Genomic DNA, 22315 nt, shown 5'->3' with positions numbered 1-22315 from the left:
AATATGTTCTCTCTGACTTGTGCCCATTCTCTTCCCTTTCATTGTTTTTATTAATTGCCAATTAAACTGCCGATATGTCCTTGGAATGTGGGAGAAACCAGCATGTCTAGTGGATATCCAGGCATTCATAGGAAGACTGTGCAAACAGCACTCATGGTGAAGATAAAACCTGAGCTGTACACTATTTGCTGCACCACCATGCCATCCAAGAGATCATATGAGCTTGAACTGGTTCTTCACATATGCTGCCTGAATTACTGAAAGTTTCCAGAATTTCTGGTTGCTATTTCAAACTTTAAATGTAACCAAGATTACAAGTTGTAAGAAAAAGTTATCCACCAAGTGGGAAAACTACATTAGGCAGCAGGTCATGAATTTGACAGCCAGCAACACTGACATCCTGCAAGATAGAAAAGAACTAAAGAATGTGTTAGATCAATGAACATAGAACAATGCAGCACAGGAACTGATCCTTCTGCCTATGACAACTGTGCAACGTATGATGCCAGTTTAAGATTCCTGCATTATAACAGAAATCTCTCCATTTCTTGCATATCCATATGTGTATCTAAAATCAGAGGTTTTATGATCAGTTCAGTGTTGAAGTCAGTGAGGTTATCCGTTTTGGTCCAGGACCCTGATGGTTATAAAGTAATAACTGTTGCGAACATGGTGGTGTGGGATCTAAGGCTCTTGTACTTCCTGCCCAATGGTAGTGGGGAGAAGGGAACAATGAATGCCTGGATGATGAGAGCCCTTGATGTTGGATGCTTCTTTCTTGAGGCAACACTCCTTGTTAATGTGCTCAATGATGAGGAGGGCTTTGCCTGACATGGACTGGGCTGTATCCACCTCTTTTTGTAGACTTTCAGCTCCTGGAAATTGGTCTTTCCAAACCAGGCCTTGATTTAACCATTCAGAATACTCTCTACCATGCATCTATAGAAGTTTGTCAATGTTTCAGATGACATGCTGAGTCTATGCAAATTTCGAAGAAAAGAAATGCTCTTTTTATGTTTTTTAATGTTATACTTCTACTTAGGGTAAAAATTTTGACTGTCTATACCTCTCATTTTTTTTTAAATAAACTTCTATCAGGCCTTATATCACCATCCAACACTCCACAAAAAACAATCCATTGGTCTATCCCATACATGAAGAGTGAGAGAATGAGAGAGAAAATCCAATGCATGTTAAACTTCCTTATCACCCTCATGTCTTAGTTAAAGTCCATGTAGACAAGCTCTACAGCCCTACTCTCAATCACCTTTGTCACCTCCTCAAAAAACTCAATTCATTTTGCAAGTTTATGCCTCACATAAAGCCACGCTGACTATTGCTAATTCCTAAGGTGCCATAGTAACATATCAGTTAAGGCAACATTATTACAGCTTGGGGCATCAGACATAGGAGATCAATCACAGCATCCTCTGTAAGGAGTCTGTACTTTCTCCCTGTGAATGCAAGGGTTTTCTCTGGGTAGTCTGATTGCCCCCACCCCCACAGTCCAAAGACATTTAAGTTAGAAGATTAATTGGTCATTGTAAATACTCCCATGATTCGGTTAGCATTAATTAGGTTGGTTGCTGGGGTGCGGCTCGAAGGGCCGGATTGGCTTATTCCATTCTGCATTGCTAAATAAAATTAATTAATTAATTAGATAGATAGATAGGTAATTAATTAATCAATCAGTCCTTGTCCTTCCAAATTCTGGCTCCTCTCCTAGAAGATCCCATTTCTGGTGACAAGTTGTCTTTGCAGCCCTTCTTAAATAAGGACACTCTACTAGCTATCCTCCAGCTTTCTGGTACATTATCCATGGCTAAGGGTCATACAAATACCTCTGCGTTCCCAGCAATTTCTTCCCGACCTTCCCACAAACATGCTACAATATACATGGTCCACTTTATGTACTTCAAATCACCAGAGTCTCCTCTTTGTTATAAGACCATAAAACCTTAAGGTACAAGAGCAGCATTAGGCCATTTGGCCCACTGAGTCGGCTCCACCATTTCATCATGGCTGATCATTTTTTTCTCTCAGCCCCAACCTCCTGCCTTCCCACCCCCATATCCCTTCTGCCACTGACCAATCAAGGATCTATCAACCTCTGCCTTAAATATACAGAAATACTTGACCTCTGCAGCGGCATGTGGCAATAAATTCCACAGATTCATCACTCTCTGGCTAAAGAAATTCTTCTTCATCTCTGTTCTAAAAGGTCACCCCTCTATTCTGAGGCTGTGTCCTCTGGTCTTAGACTCTCCCACCATAGGAAACATCTTCTCCACATCCACTCTATTAAGGCCTTCTACCATTCGATAGGTTTTAATTAGGTCTCCCCAAATTCTTCTGAATTCCAGTGAATACAGGCCCAGAGCCATCAAATATTTTTCATATGACAAGGTTTAATTCTGGAATTATTTTCGTGAACCTCCTTTGAACCCTTTCCAGTTTCAGCACATCCTTTCTAAGATAGGGGGCCCAAAACTGTTCAGAATACTCCAAGTAAGGCCTCACCAGCACTTAATAACACCACAACTTTACACCCTTGCTTTAGTATTCTAGTTCTTTTGAAATGAATGTTAACATTGCAGTTGCCTTCTTCACCACAGACTCAACCTGCAGATCAACCTTTAGGAAATTGTGCACAAGGACTCCCAAATCCCTTTGCGCCTCAGGTTTTTGTATTTTGTCTTCATTTAGAAAATGGTCAACCCTTTCATTTCTTCTAACAAAGTGCATGACCATACACTTCCAAACACTGTATTTCATCTGCCACTTCTATGCCCATTCTCCTAGTTTGTCTAAGTCCTTCTGCAGTCTCTCTATTTCCTCAAAACTACCTGCCCCTCCCCCTATCTTTGTATCATCTGCAATTTTGTAACAAAACCATCAATTCCATCATCCAAATCATTAACATGTAACATAAAAAGAATTGGTCCCAACACAGACCCCCGTGGAACATGAATAGTCACTGGTAGCCAACCAGAAAAGGTTCCCTTTGTTCCCACTCTTTGCCTCCTGCCAATCAGCCACTGCTTTATCCATGCTAGAATCTTTCCTGTCATACCATGGGCTTATAGCTTGTCAAGCAGCCTCATGTGCGGCACCTTGTCAAAGGCCTTCTAAACATCCAAGTACACGACATCAACTGATTCTGATTGTTATTTCTTCAAAGAATTCTAATAGATTTGTCAGGCAAGATTTTTACTTGAGGAAACAATGCAACTACAGCCCATTTTATCATGTACCTCCAGGTACCCTGAGACTTCATCCTTAATAATCGACTCCAGCATCTTCCCATCCACTGATCTGCCTCTCTCCCTTCTTGAAGAGTGGAGTGACATTTGCAATTTTCCAGTCTTCCAGAAGTATTCCAGAATCTAGTAATTCTTGAAAGATCATTACTAATGCCTCCACAATCTCTTCAGCCATTTCTTTCAGAACACTGTGATGTACACCATCTGGTCTCAGTGACATTTACCTTCAGATCTTTCAGTTTCCCAAGAACCTTCTCTCTCATTATGATAATTTCACACACTTCATGACCCCTGACACCTGGAACTTCCACCATACTGCTTGTATTTTCCACAGTGAAGACTGGCACAAAGTACTTATTCAGTTCATCCACCATTACCTTGTTCCCCCATTACTACCTCTCCAGCATCATTTTCCAGTGATCCGATATCCATTCTCGCCTCTCTTTTACACTTCTGAAGGAACTTTTAATATCATTATTAAATATTATTTAATATTATTAACTAGCTTACTTTCTGTCTGGCTTTTATGTTGGCTTTGACTTCTCTTGTTAGTCACGGTTGTGTTATCTTGCCTTTAGAATACTTCTTCCTCTTTGGGATGTCCATACCCTGTGTCTTCTGAATTGCTTCCAAAAATTCCAACCATTGCTGCTCTGCCGTCATCCCTGCCAGTGTCTCTGATCAATTCTGGCCAACTCCTCTCTCATGCTGCTGTAATTCCCTTTACACCACTGTAATACTAATACATCTGACTTTAGCTCTCCTTCTCAAATTTCAGGATGAATTCAATCATATTATAATCACTTATTCCCAAGGGTGCTTTTACCTTAAGTTTTCATATCAATTCCATTTCATTACACAAAACTTAATCCAGAATGACAGATCCCCTAATAGGCTCAACAACTAGGTGCTCTAAAAAGCCACCATCTTCTTGGAGGGAGAAAGCAGGAGAATGAGGTTGAGGGGAATATTTAAAAAGCCACGATGGAATGGTAGAACAGTCTCGATGGGCCAAATGTCCTCATTCTGCTTGTATATCTAATGATTTTAATGTGTTCAGGAAAGTTTCCTTAATCAATACATACAAGTCCCAACTAGAGAGAGTGTGATACTACAACTGTTAGAATGAGACTGGGCAGGTGACAGGACAGGGCAAGTTTGTGTCGGGGAACACTTTTTATCTAGTTATCATAATGCCATTACTTTCAATATAATTATGCCTGGAGCTGAAAGTGATGGTGGAAATCTTAAATGGATATTTTATATGTCTATTTACTCATGATATGAATGCAGAGTTTGTAGAAGTGAGGCAAAAGAGCATTGAGGTCATGGACCATATACAGATTACAGAGGATGAGGTGTTTTCTGTCTTGAGGCAAACTAGGGTGGATAAATCAGCAGGGCCTGACAAGATGTTCCCTGGACCCTGTGGGAGGCTAGTGCAGAAATTACAGGGGCCGTAGCAGAGGTGAGAGAGAGAGGCTGAAGGTCTCTCCAAGCTGAAGGTCTACCGAGCAGTGGTTCTCACCAACCTCCCCTATGCCAGCAAGACCTGGACTGTCTACAGCAGACACACTAAACAGCTCAACCACTTCCACTTGAGCTGCCTCCACAGACTTCTCCACGTATGATGGCAGGACAAAGTCCCAGACACGGAGGTCCTGGAGTGGGCTAGCACCCACAGCATCTACACCCTCCTACAGAAAGCCCAAGCCAGATGGGCTGGCCACGTCGTCAGGATGTCAGACAGTCAACTACCAAAATAGCTGCTGTATGGAGAGCTGAGCCAGGGCAAGCGCACAGTTGGAGGGCAGAAGAAACATTTCAAAGACTGCCTCAAAGTGTCCCTCAAAGACCTCAACATCAATCCCAGTAGCTGGGAATCACTTGCTCTGGACCGCCCAACCTGGTGGAGCAGGACCACTAAAGGAGTGTATGCAGCAGAAATCAGACGCACCGCAGAGGCTCAGAGGAAACGCGCCGTGCACAAGGCTCGAGATACCTCCACTTCCACTGCAGCACCTACCCTCATGTGTCCCACATGTGGGTGAGCTTTTAGGGCCCGGATTAGCCTCACCAGTCACCTCCGGACCCACAGTCACAAATCCTCCACCTGACAGAAGTCGTGGTTGTCTTCGACTCCGAAGGACGAACAACAACAACAGCAGAGGTGATCTTTGCCATGGGTGAGGAGTCAGAGGATTAGAGGATTGATAATGTTGTTCTGTTTTTAAGAAAAGCTCTAAAAATAAGCCAGGAAAATATAGGCCAGTGAGCCTGAATCAGTAATGGGAAAGATATTGGAGGGTAATCTAACTGGCCAATTTTCAATAGACAGGGAAAGATTAGGGATAGTCAACATGGCTTTATGAGTGGAAGTTCATGTCTAATCAATCTAAAGAGTTTTTCAAGGAAGTAACCAGGATATTTGATGAAAGAAAGGCAGTGAATGTTGTCTACATGGACTTTAATAAGGCTTTTGACAAGGTCCTGCATGGAAAGTTGGTCAAAAAAGTTCAATTGTTTGGCATTCATAACGATGATTTGGATTCAACACTGGCTTTGTGAGAGAAGCCAGAGAGTGGTAGTGGATGGCTGACTGGAGGCTATGCCTAGTGGAGCACCGCATAGATTGGGCCTGTTGTTGTTTGTTATCAATTATCTGGGTGATAATGTAGTAAACTGAATCAGTAAATTTGCAAATGACACCAAAATTGGGGTATAGTAGATAGTGAGGAAGTCAAGCAAGGCTTGTAGCAGGATCTGAAGAAATGGGCTAATAAATGGCAGATGGAATTTAATGCAGACAAACTTGAGGTGTCACAATTTGGAGGACAAACCAGAGTAGGACTTGAATGGTGAACGATAGGACACTGAGAGTGCAGTAGAACAGAAGTTAATTCGGGAATACAGATTCATAATTCCTTGAAAGTGGCATTACAAGTAGATAGGGTCATAAAGAGAGCTTTTGGCACATTGGCCTTCATAAATAAAGTACTGAATACAGGTGTTGTGATGTTTTGTTGAATTTGTAAAAGACATTGGCGAGGCCTAACTTTGAGCATTGTGTTCAGTTCTGAGCACCTACCTGCAGGAAAGATATCAATAATATTGAAATTGTGGAGAGAAAACTTACAAGGATTTTGCCAGGATTTGAGGATCTGAGAGGTTGAATAAGCTGAACTGTTTAGGACATTATTCCTTAGAATGTAGATGAATAAGAGGAGATTTGATAGAAGTATACAAAATTATGAGATGGGAAGGGCAAGCAGGCTTTTTCCACTAAGTTTGGGCAAGGCTAGAAGTAGAGACCATGGGTTAAGAGTGAAAGGTGAGCTGTTTAATGGGAATATGAGAGGGAACTTTTTTCACTCCGAGTGTGGTGAGAGCATGGAATGAGCTGCCACACCATATATTTAAATTTATTGCTTGTTTGAAGTGTAGCACTTGAACACAAGGTAGTCGCATGAATAAAAATGTGGTAAGTTATATGATGAAAGTTTACATACCAAGATAACCGTAAGCAGCTGAAAACATTCCTTTGGATTCATTCAGAAACTGCTTTACTCCTTTATCTTTGTTGTATATCATTACTCCTCCAGTCCAATCATAAGCTCCCACAGCACCAAGCAAAATATTGTCCTGTAAGATTATGGTAAGTGATTATAGCATGGATCATGGTGTTAGGGCCAATATTAACTGATACTCTCTGTCCACTCTATCTATGCCTCTCATACTCTAGTAAACCTCTACCAGATCTCCCCTCAGCTTCCAGTACTCCAGAGAAAACAACCCAACTTTATCCAGCGTCTTGTGATAGCACATGCCCTTTATACCTGGTAGTATCCTGCTGAACCTCTTCTACACCCTCTCCAAAGCCTCAACATCCTTCTTATAGTAGGGCAACTAGAAATGTATGCAATACTCGAGATATAGCCTAACCAGAGTTTTATAAAGTTGCAACATAACCTCTTGACTTTTGAACTCAATGCCTCAACTAATCCTCTTCCTTGGTAAATATTGAAGCAAAATACTCATTAAGTATCTTACTCATATTCTTCACATCTAAACAAATATTCCCCTCTTTATCCTTGAGCTGTCCTACTTAGTTATCCTCTTCCTCTTGATGTATGTCTTGGGATTCATCCTAATTCTACTTGCCTAGGACCTTTCATGGCAATTCCCTTCTTTAATTCTTCCCTGGCTTCTTTATACTCCTTGTGTGCTTCTTTTGATCCCAATTTCTGAAACTTGATATACTTTTCCTTTTACTTCGTGACTAAATTCATCACCTCTCTGGACATCCAAAATTCTCTTTTTTTCCATCCCCATCCTTCCTTCTAACAGGAACATACCTTCCCTGTAGTCTGTGCAATTGATCTTTAAACACCCTCCACATGAATGATGTGGACTTGCCAGAGAAAAAGCATTCCCAATTAACAGTTCTTTATCCTGCCTAATGCCCTTGTAATTTGCCCTACTCCAATTTAAAACTCACCCACAACAACCTATTCTTATCTATAGCTATCCTGACCTAAAGCTCTGGTTCCCAGACCCCTGCAAAACTAGTTTAAACTCTCCCGAGTACCATTAGCAAATTTCCCAGCCAAGTTATTGGTTCTCCTCCAGTTCAGGTGCAACCTATTCCTCCTGTACTGGTCACCCCTTCTCCAGAAAAGGTTCCAATGTTCCAAGAACTTGAAACCCTGTCCCCTGCACCATCTCTGCTGCCACACATTCATCTGTGCCATCACCCCTTTCCTACTTGCTCTAGCCCCCCCAATATTATAACCTTGGAGGTCCTTCTCTTCAGCCCCTTTCCTAATTCTATATACTCACTGTGTAGGACTTCTTCCCCTTTTCTGCCTATGTCAGTGGTGCCAATATGCACCATGGCCTCTGACTGTGCCCCTCCCTTTTGAGAATATCCTGCACCCTCTCTGATCCATCATGGACCCTAGCACCTGGGAGGCAATACACCATCTTGGTGTCTCTTTTGTGGCTACAGAATCTTCGTTCTGTCCCCCTGCCTTTTGGTCCCCTGTAACTACTACACTGCCTGACTTTACCTTTCCCTGTCAAGGCTCAAAACCAGCTACAGTGTCACCAATCTAGCAGCTGCTGCTATGATCTGATGGGCTATCTCCCCCCACCCCCCACCCCAGCAGTGTTCCAGTTGCAGAGGGGAATGGCTGCAGGGGAACTCTGCAGTGACTTCTTAATCCCCTTACCTCTCCTGGTAGTCACCCATCTTCTGTCTGAAGCCTATACTCTGGATGTGACCACCTCTTCATCTCTAATATCTTCAGCCTCCTGAATGATCCTGAGTACATCCAACTCCAACTTCTTGACCCAGTCAGTCAGGCACTGAAGTTGAGTGTACTTCCCACAGCTGTAGTCATCAGGGAAGTCATTAGGTATCCCAAATTCCCACGTTTGACAGCAGGAGAATTCCATCCTGACTACTGTACAACAAAAAAGAGAAAAGCTTTCCTCTTCTTAACTGTGCCTCTGCCTGTTCATACTGAAGCCTGCTAAGCCAAAGCCAAGGCCTATCACTCTATTACTGGCACCCTCTGCCAATAGCCGCTCCGAACAATGGCTGTTCCGCTTCAACCTACCCTCCTTTTACAAGTATTTGCAGCTGAGGTTAGGCCTTCGACACCAATACTTTCTAAGCCTGCAGAGTCCAAAAAGACTGGTCATGCCTGAATCTGATCCTTTAGTCTTTTCTCCTGACTTCTGTAGGGCTCTGACCCAATACACTCTCTTCTTCCCTGACCCACTGAAAAAAAGACAGTCTCATTCTTAAATGCTCCAACCTGCTCAACCTCTCTCCATAAATGAATCCCTCAAGTTCCAGTACATCTTCATAAACCTCCTCTATACTCTTTCCAGCTTACTGCATCTTTTCTATGAGAAGTTGACCAAAACTGGACACAATATTCCAAATGTAGTCTCACCAATATCTTGTATGATTGTAACATAATATCCCAACTTCTATACTTAATCCCCTGATTTCTGAAGACTAGTGTACCAAAGCCTTCTTCACCAGCCTGTCTAACTACCATGTACTTGTATCTAATAAGACCATAAGATACAGGAGCAGAGTAAGACCATTCAGCCCATTGAGACAGTTCCACCATTAAACAATGACAGTTTTTAACCCTGTTGTCCCACCTCCTTTCTGTAACCCCGAATCAAATTCCACAGACTTTGTGCTGCCCTCTGGCACTCTCTCAGTTTTAAAAGGGATATCTCTTTATTCTGAGGCTGTACCCTCAGATCCTAAACTCACCTATTAATGGAAACATCCTCTCCCATCCACCCTATCCAGACCTTTCAGTATCTAGTAGGTTTAATCCCTCATCCTTCTGAACTCCAAGTACAAACCAGAGATTTCAAATGCTCCTTATATGCTTTTTAAGCTTTTCACTCCTGGGATCATTCTTTCTCAAGTCATCTGGATTCTCTTCAGGGCCAGCATATCCTTCCTTAAATTCACAATTCAAAATTATTCACAATATTTCAAATGCAGCCTGACCATGTCCTTAGTCTCATTGTTATACAACACTCTTCAGGTTCCTACACTTCACTGTGAAAATCCTACCCTCACTTGCTGTAATGCAGGCTATCCCAAGGACATCCACATTAACTGACTCAAGTTCTGAAGTCTTCATCTCCTTCTCAGCAACAGAATCAGAGAAAAAAATATTCACTGAGGGCATCACCCATCTCCTCACCTCCATATAAAGGTGCCCCTATTCTCTCTCTAGTTATTCATCTTTTTCTCCTAATATATATAAAATCTACTTCATCTTCTCTGCCAAAGCTATCACATGACCCTTTTGCCCTTCTAATCTCCTTCTCAATTATACTCCTGCATCCCCTGAATTCCTCCAGGGATTAATTTAATAGAGTTATAGAGTCATTGGCAGCCAATCAGAAAAGGCCCTCTTTATTCCCACTCTTTGCCTCCTGCCATTCAGCCAATCTGCTTATCATGCTAGTATCTTTCTCAGGCTGGCGATGGGCCAAGTGATGTCTGAATTAATACAAAGTGTCCACAAGTTAATATGTACACAGTGACCAAATGTGTTTGAATGCTATATGATTCCATGTCTTTGAGGGGATTGGCAATTGGCATGGACATAGTGGACTGAGGGCCTTTTTCCTGTGCTTGATGACTCTGTAACCAAGAGGAAGAAAATCTGCATCTAATAGGACAGCAGAAGGGAAAGAGCTTGTGCTATAGTCACACAAAGCCAAGTCCCAAGAGGTTCAAGGTAAAGACAGTGACTATCAATTCAGTGTTTCTCTTTGTACTGGGTGCAATTGAATTAGTAATGTTGTTCTTATAACTGATGTTGTTGTGCCTATAGAGTTTTGCTCTCATCACAAACACATTGCTTCAATTCAGCAGAAGGTGGAATTTAAAATGAAACTTCAAGTGGTAATTCTGACACAAATTAGAAAATTGGCACATATACCTGGGCAACTTGTGGCCCTCAATCTTTTTTATTCATTTACAAATCATCCAGAGGTTACGGATGCTCAACTTGACAGCTTGTACATACAAATGAGAATTTAGGAGACCAGTAGAATGGTTTTGCTGGCTGCTACTGGACTACAGGAGCATGCTGCAGTGTGGGAACTGGGTTCATTATATCAAATTGACTGAGTTAAACACCTGGTTTAACTGCTTTAATTTGCTGTATTTCTGACTTACAAGCAGTTTGTGTTATGGATCGTTCTCAGGAATGCAATCCTGATATAACCTGGAGAAGACCTGTAGTTCACATTCATAAAAACAACATAAAATCACAGATTTTAGAAAAATATAACACCATCTTACATCACTAGAGTAATCTGCAGCAAATCCGATTTGTGCCAGCTCCATGTGAAAGGCACTTACATTTGCACCTTGAGTACCTGTTGAATTAATAAATAAAAAGGAAATGAAGATAATCAGTAAATATAATAACATAAAAAAATCAAGTAGTAGCTATTTGGTTTTCAAGCCCGCTACCATTCAATAAGATCATGGCTAATCTTTTATTCCATTGCTAGATTCCCAATGTATCCCCATACTCCTCAATGCCTATTCCATCTACAAATTTATCTCACTCCTTAGTCATAGATTCATCCCACACAGAAACATACCCTATGGCCCACAAACTACTTGCTGAACATTAGGTGCCTCTCAACATTAATTTGCCAGTATTTAGCCTGTAGACTTCTAAGCCTTAGAAATTCATGGCTTGTCTTTACTTCATCAAGATTACCCATTCACATTACCCACTCAGACAGATAACCTAATATATTTCTTTCAGTTTTTGACATCTGTTTGGACTTTCTGTTCGGTTTCAGCTAGTCAGAGCATAAGAGAGGCACAAATATGAATTGTTAGTTGTAAATTAATTGGATAATTCAGCAATTGGCAAAGGCCAATAAAAAATGGCTAAGTTGAATCAGTGGCCAAATTTAGAGTGGAGAGTTGAGGTTTTGATGAGAAGAGGCAGAGACTAGAGTGAGGTTTCTGCTAATTTTGCACAGTCTAAAGCAGTGGGTATATAACCCAGGGTCGTGGTTGCTCCTCTTGCAGTAAGTCATGGAGACATCTAGGGTCTCTGATGACAACGCCTGCGAGAATTGCATCTGGCTACAATTCCTTACAGACAGCCTTAGGGAACTAGAGCTGGATGACCAACAGATAATTCAGTAGACAGAGGGGTTGATTCACAAGAGCTAAAGGGAGACAATTACTCAAGTGCATGATGCAGGTAACTGGGTAACTGTTAGGAGAAGGAAGGGGAATAGGTAGACAGTGCTGAGTACTGGTGTAGCCATTCCCCTTAATAACAAAGCAGGCATAAAAGGCATTGAGCTCATCTGGGAGAAAAACTTTGTTGTCACCTATGATATGTCACTTGCTTTCACTTTGCTAGAGGTGCTAGCATTCAAACCCTGCAACAGCAGTTGAGCATCCTTCAATGATTCACTTCACATGTGAGATGGCTTTCTGGGGGTTGTACCTAGACTTCTTATATTTTACTTGGTTGCCAGACTTGAATGCCACTGATATGGCCCTCAACAGATTGTAGATCTCTTGATTTAATCAGGGTTTCTGGTTGGGAAAGACTCCGAATGATTTTGTGGGCAAATGCTCATCTATGACTGTTTCAATAAAGTCTGTGACAACCGTGACATATTAGTGACATGATAAGCATTTCTAATCTTAGCGTAGCAATAGTCAAGTGTGCTGGGACCCCTCGTGCTGCAAGTGATATGTATCATTGAGATCTCTCTTTCATCTATCAATCTATCAGAGATGTTTATCAGGAGCACTGCATACAGAGGGCCCTTAGCGTTGTCAATAATTCCTCCCATCCATCCAACATCTCTTTGATCATCTACCATAGGATTAAGACACGAATTGTTAGGATGGGAAACAACTTCTTCCCCCAGGCCGTAAGACTATTGAACTTCCTGCCAGCACCCAGGTCTCATCACACATGAAGTGCCAGTAGCTTTATGCTGTTTGCTTTTCAACTTGTGCCTCAAATACACCTTATTGTGTGTAAATTTATTAGTGGCAATATCACTATGTGTTATGTGTGTGAGTTATACGTACTGTGTTGTGCACTTTGGTCTGGAGAAACTTTGTTTCATATGGCGGTATATATGGTTATGGTTGACAAGGGCAGACAAGTGTAGTGTGCTGCACTTGGGAGGACAAAGCAGTACAGGATTTACACAGTGAACAGTTGGACACTGAGGAGTCTGGTAGAACAGAGGGATCTGGGAATTCCTTGAAATTGGCATCACAGGTAGATAAGATCATAAAGAGAGTGTTTGGCATATTAGCCTTCATAAATCAAAATACTGAGCACCATTCTACCATAATATATAGGAGCAAAGTTAGGCCATCCAGCATATCAAGTCTGCTCTGATCATGGCTGATTTATTATCCCTCTCAATCACATTCTCCTGCCTGCTTCCTGTAACCTTTGACATCCGTACTAATCTAGAATCTATCAGCCTCTATTTTAAATATAGAGTCATAGAGTCAAAGAAAAGTACAGCACGGAACCAGGTGCTTCTGCCCATCTAGTCCATGCCGAACCATTTAAACTGCCCAGTCCCATCAATCTGCATCTGGACCAAAGCCCACCCATATCCTTGCCATCCATGTACCTATCCAAACTTCTTTTAAACATTGAAATTGAGCTCACAATATACCCAATGACTTGGCTTTCACAGATACACTATCCTCTACCTAAAGAAATTCCTCTACACCTCTGTTCTAAAAGAACATCCCTGCATTCTGAGGTTGTGCCTTCTGCTCCTGCTCCTAAACTCACCCAGTATAGGAAACATTCTCTCCACCTCTACTCTATCTAGGCCTTTCAATATTTAATAGAGTTCATTGAGCTGCCCTTTCATTATTTTAAACTCCAGTGAGTACAAGCCGAGAGCCATCAAACAAAAGATCCAAGTATATTATTAAATGCCAAAAACATCGACACACAAATGAATCTTGGGGTCCAAGTTCATAGATCCCTGAAAGTGAGAACACTGGATAGGGTGATAAATGTACCCATAATCTGCAAGGCCATCTCCATCTCATAGCTGTATACCCTCTTCCTAGTTAGATAATATGCTTTGTTATTTTCCCTGATCTTGTGTCATAATAAGATTTAAAACAAAGATGGTCAATAATTATGATGAATAATTCTGTTTTATTGGTTTTAATTCAAACATTCATTTCAGAATAAAGAACAAATAAATATTGTAAATACCTTCAATTCCAACTATATTTTCCTCCAGATCTGCCAGTAGACCATCTAAAGCAGAATAGTTACCCACTTGGAATAAATGTTTGTCATCTGGATCAGTCGCGATTAGCTTTAGCTCATTCATTGCTTTTGGCTTGCTAAAGCTTTTACCAACCTTGGTGGAAACAGAATTACAAAGTTAATATTGCAATAGATTGATCAATCACATCCTTTGATAGATAAAGCACCTTTATTTAACTGTAACATAATGAAGAGCCCAGAATAACTGCTGCTGAAGTAACCCTTTGATAATTGGCTGTATCAAGTCATCCAACCCACAGAAACTTCAGACTCTATCCAATGTCTTGTTGAATAGCTGAAACTTCCTTCTAAGAAACCACAATGCTGTAATTATTTAGTTCAGTTTCACCTAACAGGAGCTGGAATTTGGAACAAGGGTAAATGTTTTTAATAGGAGAGTCTCAGGCTACCTCACACTAGAGCGGATAATTTTGAAAATGCTGGTTTCGCGTAAAAACGATAAGCGTCCACACCAAGCATTTTTGAAAATACCTCTGTCCACATTAAAACGGGTATTTGGGCGAATCTCCTCCTACTGGGCATGCACAGGACACACCTACAGAAAACAAGTGCCGAATCTTGCAGTGAAAGTGCGCGTTTGTGCAGTTACAGACTAGAAAAACTTAAAAGGAAATTGCCAAACGATGGACAGCTGTTGGCTCTCACACAGGATGACTAAAAACTAAAAAAAAACAAATACTGGAGCGTATGGTAGCAACCGACAGGGAGTTCACAGATAGTATGGCCTGACTGACAATGAACATTGAAAAACTGATAAATCTATTGTATTAATAAAGCACCTTGTTAAATGTATAAAACATGTCTGTATCAGTGTTATCAGTGTTAGTTTATTAATAACAAGGTTATTAATAAAGCACCTTGTATTTCCATACAATGTTACATTAGGCTGTTACACATCTATTGTCAGAGAAGTACTTGCATAAATAGGTAAACTACCTTCATACAAGCAAGGGCAGAAAACAGGGCAAAGTGAGTACGTATACTTATTTATTCAGTAAGTTATGGGTCAAAGTATTTGGTGAGTACATTTCTAACTCTTCTGGCTTCAGTCTCGTTGCTGTCTGTTCTGAAATTGCTAGGTTGTGTGGAGGGATTGTGTTCAGGAAAACAATGAAATGCTGCAGTCTGTTCCTGCACGTCATGACAGCGTTTCTAGAAATCTCCGGTTACCTCGTCCACACTACTCTTGCTCAAGCGGCATTTTCAAATTTAAAACACTCTGGAGGGCGTTTTAGAAAAGCTCCATTTTCAGGGGAGGAAAACGCCATTTCAGTGTGGACAGAGGGTCAAAACGAACAGAAAAAGCTTCGGTTACAGACTTACCCAGTCAAGTGTAGATGTAGCCTTAGGGCTTTCTGTTCAGTTTCACAAAGCAAGAAACTAAAATAAGCACACTTGCAAATCATTTGTTGAAAATTGATTGGCTAATTAGATAATTGTCAGCAGCCAATAAAAAAAATATAGGAGCCAGTAAAGTGGCAATTGTTGCAGTGGGCCAAGTTACCTGGGTTTTTCAGTGTACTGTCCTTTGCACAAGTAAGACCATAAGACATGTGAGTGGAACAGGGCCATTCAGCCCATTGAGTCTGCTCTGCCATCCCAGATCCCATTCAACCCTATATACCTGCCTTCTTGCCATATCCTTTGATGCCCAGACTGATCAGGAAACTGTCAACTTTGGTCTTAAGTATGCCCACGGACTTGGCCTCCACCTATAAAAACTCTCCATACCTCAGTTCTAAAAGGTTACCCCTCAATTTTGAGGCTGGGCCCGCTAGTTCTGGATATTCTATCCTCTCCACAGCCACCCTATCTGGTCCTTTCAACATCCGGTAGGTTTCAATAAATACAGGCCTACAGCTATCAAACACACTTCATATGACTGGCCATTCACTCCTGGAATTATTTTTGTGAACCTCCTTTGAACCGTCTCCTGTTTCAGTACATCCTGTCTAAGATAAGAGGCACAAAGCTACTCACAATACTCTAAGTGAGGCCTCACCAGTGCTTTATAAAGTCTCACCATTATGTCCTTGCCTTACTATTCTAGTCCCCTTGAAATGAATGCTAACATTGCATTTGCTTTCCTCACCACCAACTCAGCCTGTAAGTTAACCCTATGTAATCTTGCACAAAGACTAGTGATTCTTGAAAGATCATTACTAATGCCTCCACAATCTCTTCAGCCACCTCTTACAGAATCCTGGGGTGTACTCTCTGGTCCAGGTGATTTATCTACCTTCAGACCTTTCAGTTTCCCAAGAACCTTCTCTCTAGTTATGGTAACTTCACACAATTTATGCTCTCTGACACCTGGAACTTCCACCATACAGCTAGTGTTTCCCACAGTAAATACTAATGCAAAATACTTATTCAGTTTGTCTGCCATTTCCTTGTCCCCCATTACTACCTCTCCAGCTTTGTTTCCCAGCGGTCCAATAACCACTCCCACACTCTTTTACAATTTATGTATCTTAAGAAACTTCTGGTATCCTCTTTAATATTATTGGCTAGCTCACTTTCGTATTCCATCTTTACCTTCTTAATTACTTTTTTAGTTGTCTTCTGTTGGTTCCTAAAAGCTTCCTAATCCCACTAATTTTTGCTCTATTATATGCACTCTTTGGCTTTAGTGCCGGCTTTGACTTCTGTTGATACCCACGGTTTCATCATCTTGCCTTTAGAATACTTCTTCCTCTTTGGGATGTCCATATCCTGTGCTTTCCAAATTGCTTCCAGAAATTCCAGCCATTGCTGCTCTGCCATCATCCCTTCTAGTGTCCTTTTCCAGTCAATTCTGGCCAACTCTTCTCTCATTCCTCTGTAATTCCCTTTACTCTGGTATAATACTGATACATCTGACTTTAGCTTCTCAAATTTCAGGATGAAATCAATCATATTATGATCACTTTCCCTCAGGGTTCCTTTACCTTAAGCTTTCTAATCTTTTTGTGGTTCGTTGCACAACACCCAAACGGGAATAGCTGACCATCTAGTGGACTCAACCACAAGCTGCTCTAAAAAGCCATTTCTTAGGCACTTTAGAAATTCCCCCTTCTGGAATCCATCACCAACTTGATTTTCCCAATCTACCTGCACATTGAAGTTCCCCATGACTTCTGTAAAAACAAGTTCAATAGGTTTAATTTTATGTCAGAGAAATGTATACAATATACCTCCTGAAATTCTTTTTCATTGCCCTTTTGTAATGTATTCTATCTCTTGTTATAATTTGTAGGTCACTTCATTACTACTGTTTGGGGGTTTGTTTACAACTCCCATCAGGGTCTATTTACCCTTGCAGCTCCTTAACTCTGTCCATAATGACTCAGTCCCTTCCGACTCTATGTCATCTTCTTCTAATTATTTGATTTAATCTTCTACTAAGAGAGCAACACCGCCCCCTCTGCCCTCCTGCCTATCGATACAATGTGTATCCTTGGGCATTAAGCTTCCAGCCATAATTTTCTTTCAGCCATGATTCAGTGATGCCTACAACATCATATCTGCCAATCTGCAACTGTGCTACAAGTTCATCTACCTAAACACAAAGTATACTGAAGATACAAATCAACACATACAAACAAGCTAAATGAATGCAGCAGGTCAGGCAGCATCTGTTGAAAGGAACAGTCAGTGTTTTGGGCTGAGATGTTGACTGCTCCTTTCAACAGATGCTGCCCAACCTGCTGAGTTCATCCAGCTTGATAAGTTCATCTACCTTATTCCATATACTGCGTACATTCTGATACAGCACCTTCAGTCCTATCCAATTCTGTATCCACACAGCCAAGTTTACCTGGTTTGCATGCCTCCTGATTTTCTGAATGTGCCTTTGTTGGGGAACCTTATCAAACATCCTACTAAGATCCATATACACCAAATCTACTGCTCTATCTTCATCAATGTGCTTTGTCATAACCTCAACAAATTTAATCAGACTCATGAGACGTGACCTATCCTTCAGAAAGCCATGCTGACTATTCCCAATTAATCTATGCTTCTTCAAATGCTTGGAAATCTTGTCCCCAACAATCTTCTCCAATAATTTGCCCACCAAATGAATTAAGATTCACTGGTCTACAATTCCCAAGGTTATCCCTACTACCCTTCTTGAACTTATGAATAATATTTACCACGCTCCAATTATCTGGTGACGATTGAGGATGCAAAGGTCATCTCTATAAGTACAGCAATCTTTTCCTTCATTTCCTAGATACTTTCCATCCTAACATTTTTCAAAAGTTCCAGCTTATCCTCCAATAACCTGTTCATCTGTTTAACATTGTCCTCAGAAATGCCAAAGTCCTTCTCACTGCTAAATATTGAACCAAAGTATTCATTAAGGACCTTCCTTACTTCCACTGACTCCAGGCGCAAGTTTCCTCTTCCATCCCTGAATTGTTCTACCCTCACTCTAGTATTCATCCTGTTCCTCACATATGTGTAGAACACCTTGAGGTTTTCCTTAATCTTACTTGCCAAGGCCTTCTCATATTCTTGTCTAGGTTTCCTAAGTTCACTCTTCAGCTCTTTCCTGACTACCTCGTAATTCACTAGAGCACTATCTGATCCTCGCTTCTAAACATTAAGTAAGCTTCTTCCTCTTGACTAAATGTTCCACATCTCGTGTCACCATGGTTCCTTCACCTTACCATCCATTCCCTGCCTCAATGGGACAAATCAATCCAGAACCCTATGCATTTGGTGCCTAAACAAGAATACATCCATTCCCAATTTACCCTACCAAGTTCCTGCCTAATAGCATCATAATTCATCCTCCCCAATTCAATACCTTGCCATGCCCTCTGCTTCTATCCAAGTCCAAGGCTATGGTAAGGGTCAGGGAGTTGTGATCACTGTCTCTGAAATGCTCACCCACCAAGTGATCAGACACCTGACCTGGTTCCTTGCTTACCACTATGGTCCAGTATGGTCTCTTCTCTAGTCGCCCTGAGTACATATTGCATCAGGAATTCTGGATACACTTAACAAATTATGTCCAAATGAACCTTTTGCAATAAAGAGGTGTCAATCAGTATTAAGGAACTTGAAGTTACCCATAACAACATCCCTGTTATTTTTGCACCTTTCCAAAATCTGCCTCCCAATTACAGTTCAATATTTCTGTTGCTAATGGGAGGGGCAGTGTCGATAGAATACTCCAGATAGAGTGATTGCTTCCTTCCTGTTGCTGACTTCCACCTGCACTGACTAGGTGGGCAATCTCTCTATGACATTCTCTGTTTCTGTAGTTGTGATACTACCCTGATTAGTAATGCCACTCCCGCACCTCTCCATGCCCCTTTTGAAACAAAACATCTAAACCTCAGAACATCTTGCATTCTACATTCCAAAGATAAATGGGTTAGTAGAGGTTAATTAGTTACATGGGTGTAATTGAGTGGTGAGAGTTCATTGAGCCAGAAGAGTCTGTTAATGTGCTGTATCTCTAAGTAAGTAAATAGAAATAACATCCAGGATGTGGTAGTAAGAAGCTTACCCCAACAGCAATCCGTGTCACATTAGCGATTTTAGTTGAGCGGATTACGTCGGTCAGGTTTAACTCATCTTGGAATATATCGCCATCTGTTACCACAATGATAAACTGTTTCGCATTTTTTTTGGAGCCTGTACTTTCATTGAAGATATTGTCTCTGGACGTACAAGTAGTAGAAAAGGTTTAGCTTTCAGAAACACATCTTTCTGGTTTTATATAATATCATAAACTTTATAAATATATTTGTCAGACTTCACTGTGGAAGATACCAGCAGTATGTCATAAATTCAATACAGTCAGGGAGCAGAAGTGAGTGCAGTTACTGTTACTAAGGAGAAGGTGCTTGAGGAGCTAAAATGTGGCTGAAGAGATTGTGGAGGCATTAGTAATGATCTTTCACTAAATTTTATAATAGTTCCAGAGGACTGGAAAATTACAATTGTCACTCCACTATTTAATTATAGGCCAGGTAACTGACTTCAGTGGTTGGGAAGATGTTGTTCATTATTAAATATGAGGTTCTGGAGTACTTGGAGGTCCATAATAAAATAGGCCAAAGTCTGCATGATTTCCTTTAAGGGAAATTTTGCCTGAAAAATCTGTTGAAATTCTTTGTGTACATAACAGACTAGATAAAGTACAGTTAGTGGACAGTGCTTACTTGGATTTTCAGAAGGCCTTTGACAAGGTGCCGCACATGAAGCTGCTAAACAAGATACTAGCATGAACAGAAGATTGGCTGACTGGCAGGAAGCAAAGAGTGGGAATAAAGGCGGCCTTTTCTGTTTGGCTGCTGGTGACTAGTGGTGTTCCATTGACTTCAGTGCTGGGACTGCTTCTTTTCACATTATATGTCAATGATTTGGGTGATGGAATTGATGGCTTTGTGGACAATATGAATACAGGCAGACAGTGTTCAGGAAGTATGGAGCCTGCAGAAGGATCTAGACAAATAGGAGAATAGGCAAAAAAGTGGCAGATGGAATACAGAATTGTATGGTCATACACCTGCCTTCTCGTCATATCCTTCAATGCCCTAACTTCCACTTTAAATATACTCACAGACTTGGCCTCCACTACAGTCTGTGGCAGAGAATTCCACAGATTTACTACTCTCTGGCTAAGAAAATACCTCCTTACCTCTCTGCTAAAAGCTTGCCCCTCAATTTTGAGGCTGTGCCCTCTAGTAATGGATACCACACCCCCCCTATCCCACCTTAGGAAACATCCTGTCCTCATCCAACTTATCTAGTCCTTTCAACATTTGGTAGGTTTCAATGAGATCCCTCATATGCTTCTAAATTCCAGTAAGTACAGGGCCAAAGCTGCCAAACGCTCCTCATCTGTTAAGCTCTTCATTCCCAGAATCATCCTTGTTAACCTCCTCTGGACTCTCTCCAATGACAACATATCCTTTCAGAGGTTTGGGGCCCAAAACAGTTGACAATACTCCAAGTGCAGCCTGACTGGTATTTTATAAAGCCTCGGCATTACTTCCTTGCTTTTATATTCTATTCCCCTTGAAATAAATGCCAACATTGCATTTGCCTTCTTTACCGCAGACCCAGCCTGTAAATTAACCTTCTGGGAGTCTTGCACAATGACTCCCAAGTTCGTCTGTACCTCTGATGTTTGAAACTTCCCCCCATTTAGGTAACCATTCCGCACTATTGTTCCCTTTACCAAAATGCATTATCATACATTTCCTAACACTGTATTCCATCTGCCACTTTTTTGTCCATTCTTCCAATTTGTCTAAGTCCTGCTGCAATCATATGGCTTCCTCAGCACTACCTACCTCTCCACCGATCTTCGTATCATCCACAAACTTAGCCACAATACCATCAATTCCATTATCCAAATCATGGACAAACAATGTGAAAAGCAATACTGACCCGAGGAACACCACTAGTCACTGGTAGCCAACCTGAAAAGGCCCCTTTTATTCCACATGCTGCCTCCTGCCTGTCAGCCATTCCTCTATCTATGTCAATATCTTTCCTGTAACACCATGGGATTTTATCTTGTTTAGCAGCCTCATGTGAGGCACCTCATCAAATGCCTTCTGAAAAATCAAGATAAATAACGTCCACTGCCTCTCCTTTGTCTACCCTGCTTGTTACTTCTTCAAAGAATTCTAACAGATTGGTCTTCCCTTGACAGAAACCATGCTGACTTTGACATTTTATCATTAGTGTCCAAGTATCCTGAAACTTTATCCTTAATAACAGGATCCAACACTTTCCCAACTATTGAGGTTAAGCTTACTGGCCTATAATTTCCCTTCTTGCCTTTCTCCTTTCTTAAAGAATGGAGTGACATTTGCAATCTTCCAGGCCTCTGGGACAATACCAGAATCAAGTGATTCTTGAAAGATCATGACCAATGCATCGGTTATTGCTTCAGCAGCCTCTCTCAAGACTCTGGGATGTAGTCCATCTGGTCCAGGTGACTTATCCACCTTAAGACCTTTGAGTTTGCCAACCACATTTTCATTTTAATAGCAATGGCGCTCACTCCTGCTCCCTGACACTCATGGACCCTGCTGGTGTCTTCATCTGTCTTAACTGTGGAAAAGCACCCAGTAAGAGAAAAATTCAAAAATCTGAGATGCAAAGGGATTTGGGAGTCCTTGTGCAGGGTTCCCTCAAGGTTAATTTGAAGTTTCAGTT

General features: G+C 41.2%; 1 protein-coding gene across 2 annotated transcripts in view; it reads right to left on the bottom strand.

Moving 5' to 3' along the window:
* Positions 1-22315, bottom strand: part of LOC132396199 (integrin alpha-E-like) — a 300648-nt gene that overhangs the window by 200483 nt on the left and 77850 nt on the right. For both annotated transcript variants that reach the window (XM_059973778.1, XM_059973777.1), the window contains exons 9-12: positions 19647-19800; positions 14066-14216; positions 11119-11195; positions 6773-6905 (exon numbers count right to left, since the gene is read on the bottom strand). In XM_059973778.1, the coding sequence (XP_059829761.1) occupies positions 6773-6905; positions 11119-11195; positions 14066-14216; positions 19647-19800 (515 nt within the window). The remainder of the gene's footprint in view (positions 1-6772; positions 6906-11118; positions 11196-14065; positions 14217-19646; positions 19801-22315) is intronic.

The sequence above is a fragment of the Hypanus sabinus genome, chromosome 6, assembly GCF_030144855.1.
Source record: "Hypanus sabinus isolate sHypSab1 chromosome 6, sHypSab1.hap1, whole genome shotgun sequence".
Lineage (NCBI taxonomy): Eukaryota > Metazoa > Chordata > Chondrichthyes > Myliobatiformes > Dasyatidae > Hypanus > Hypanus sabinus.
Note: the sequence above shows the minus strand (reverse complement) of the source record. Positions and strands in the feature narration are given on the sequence as shown.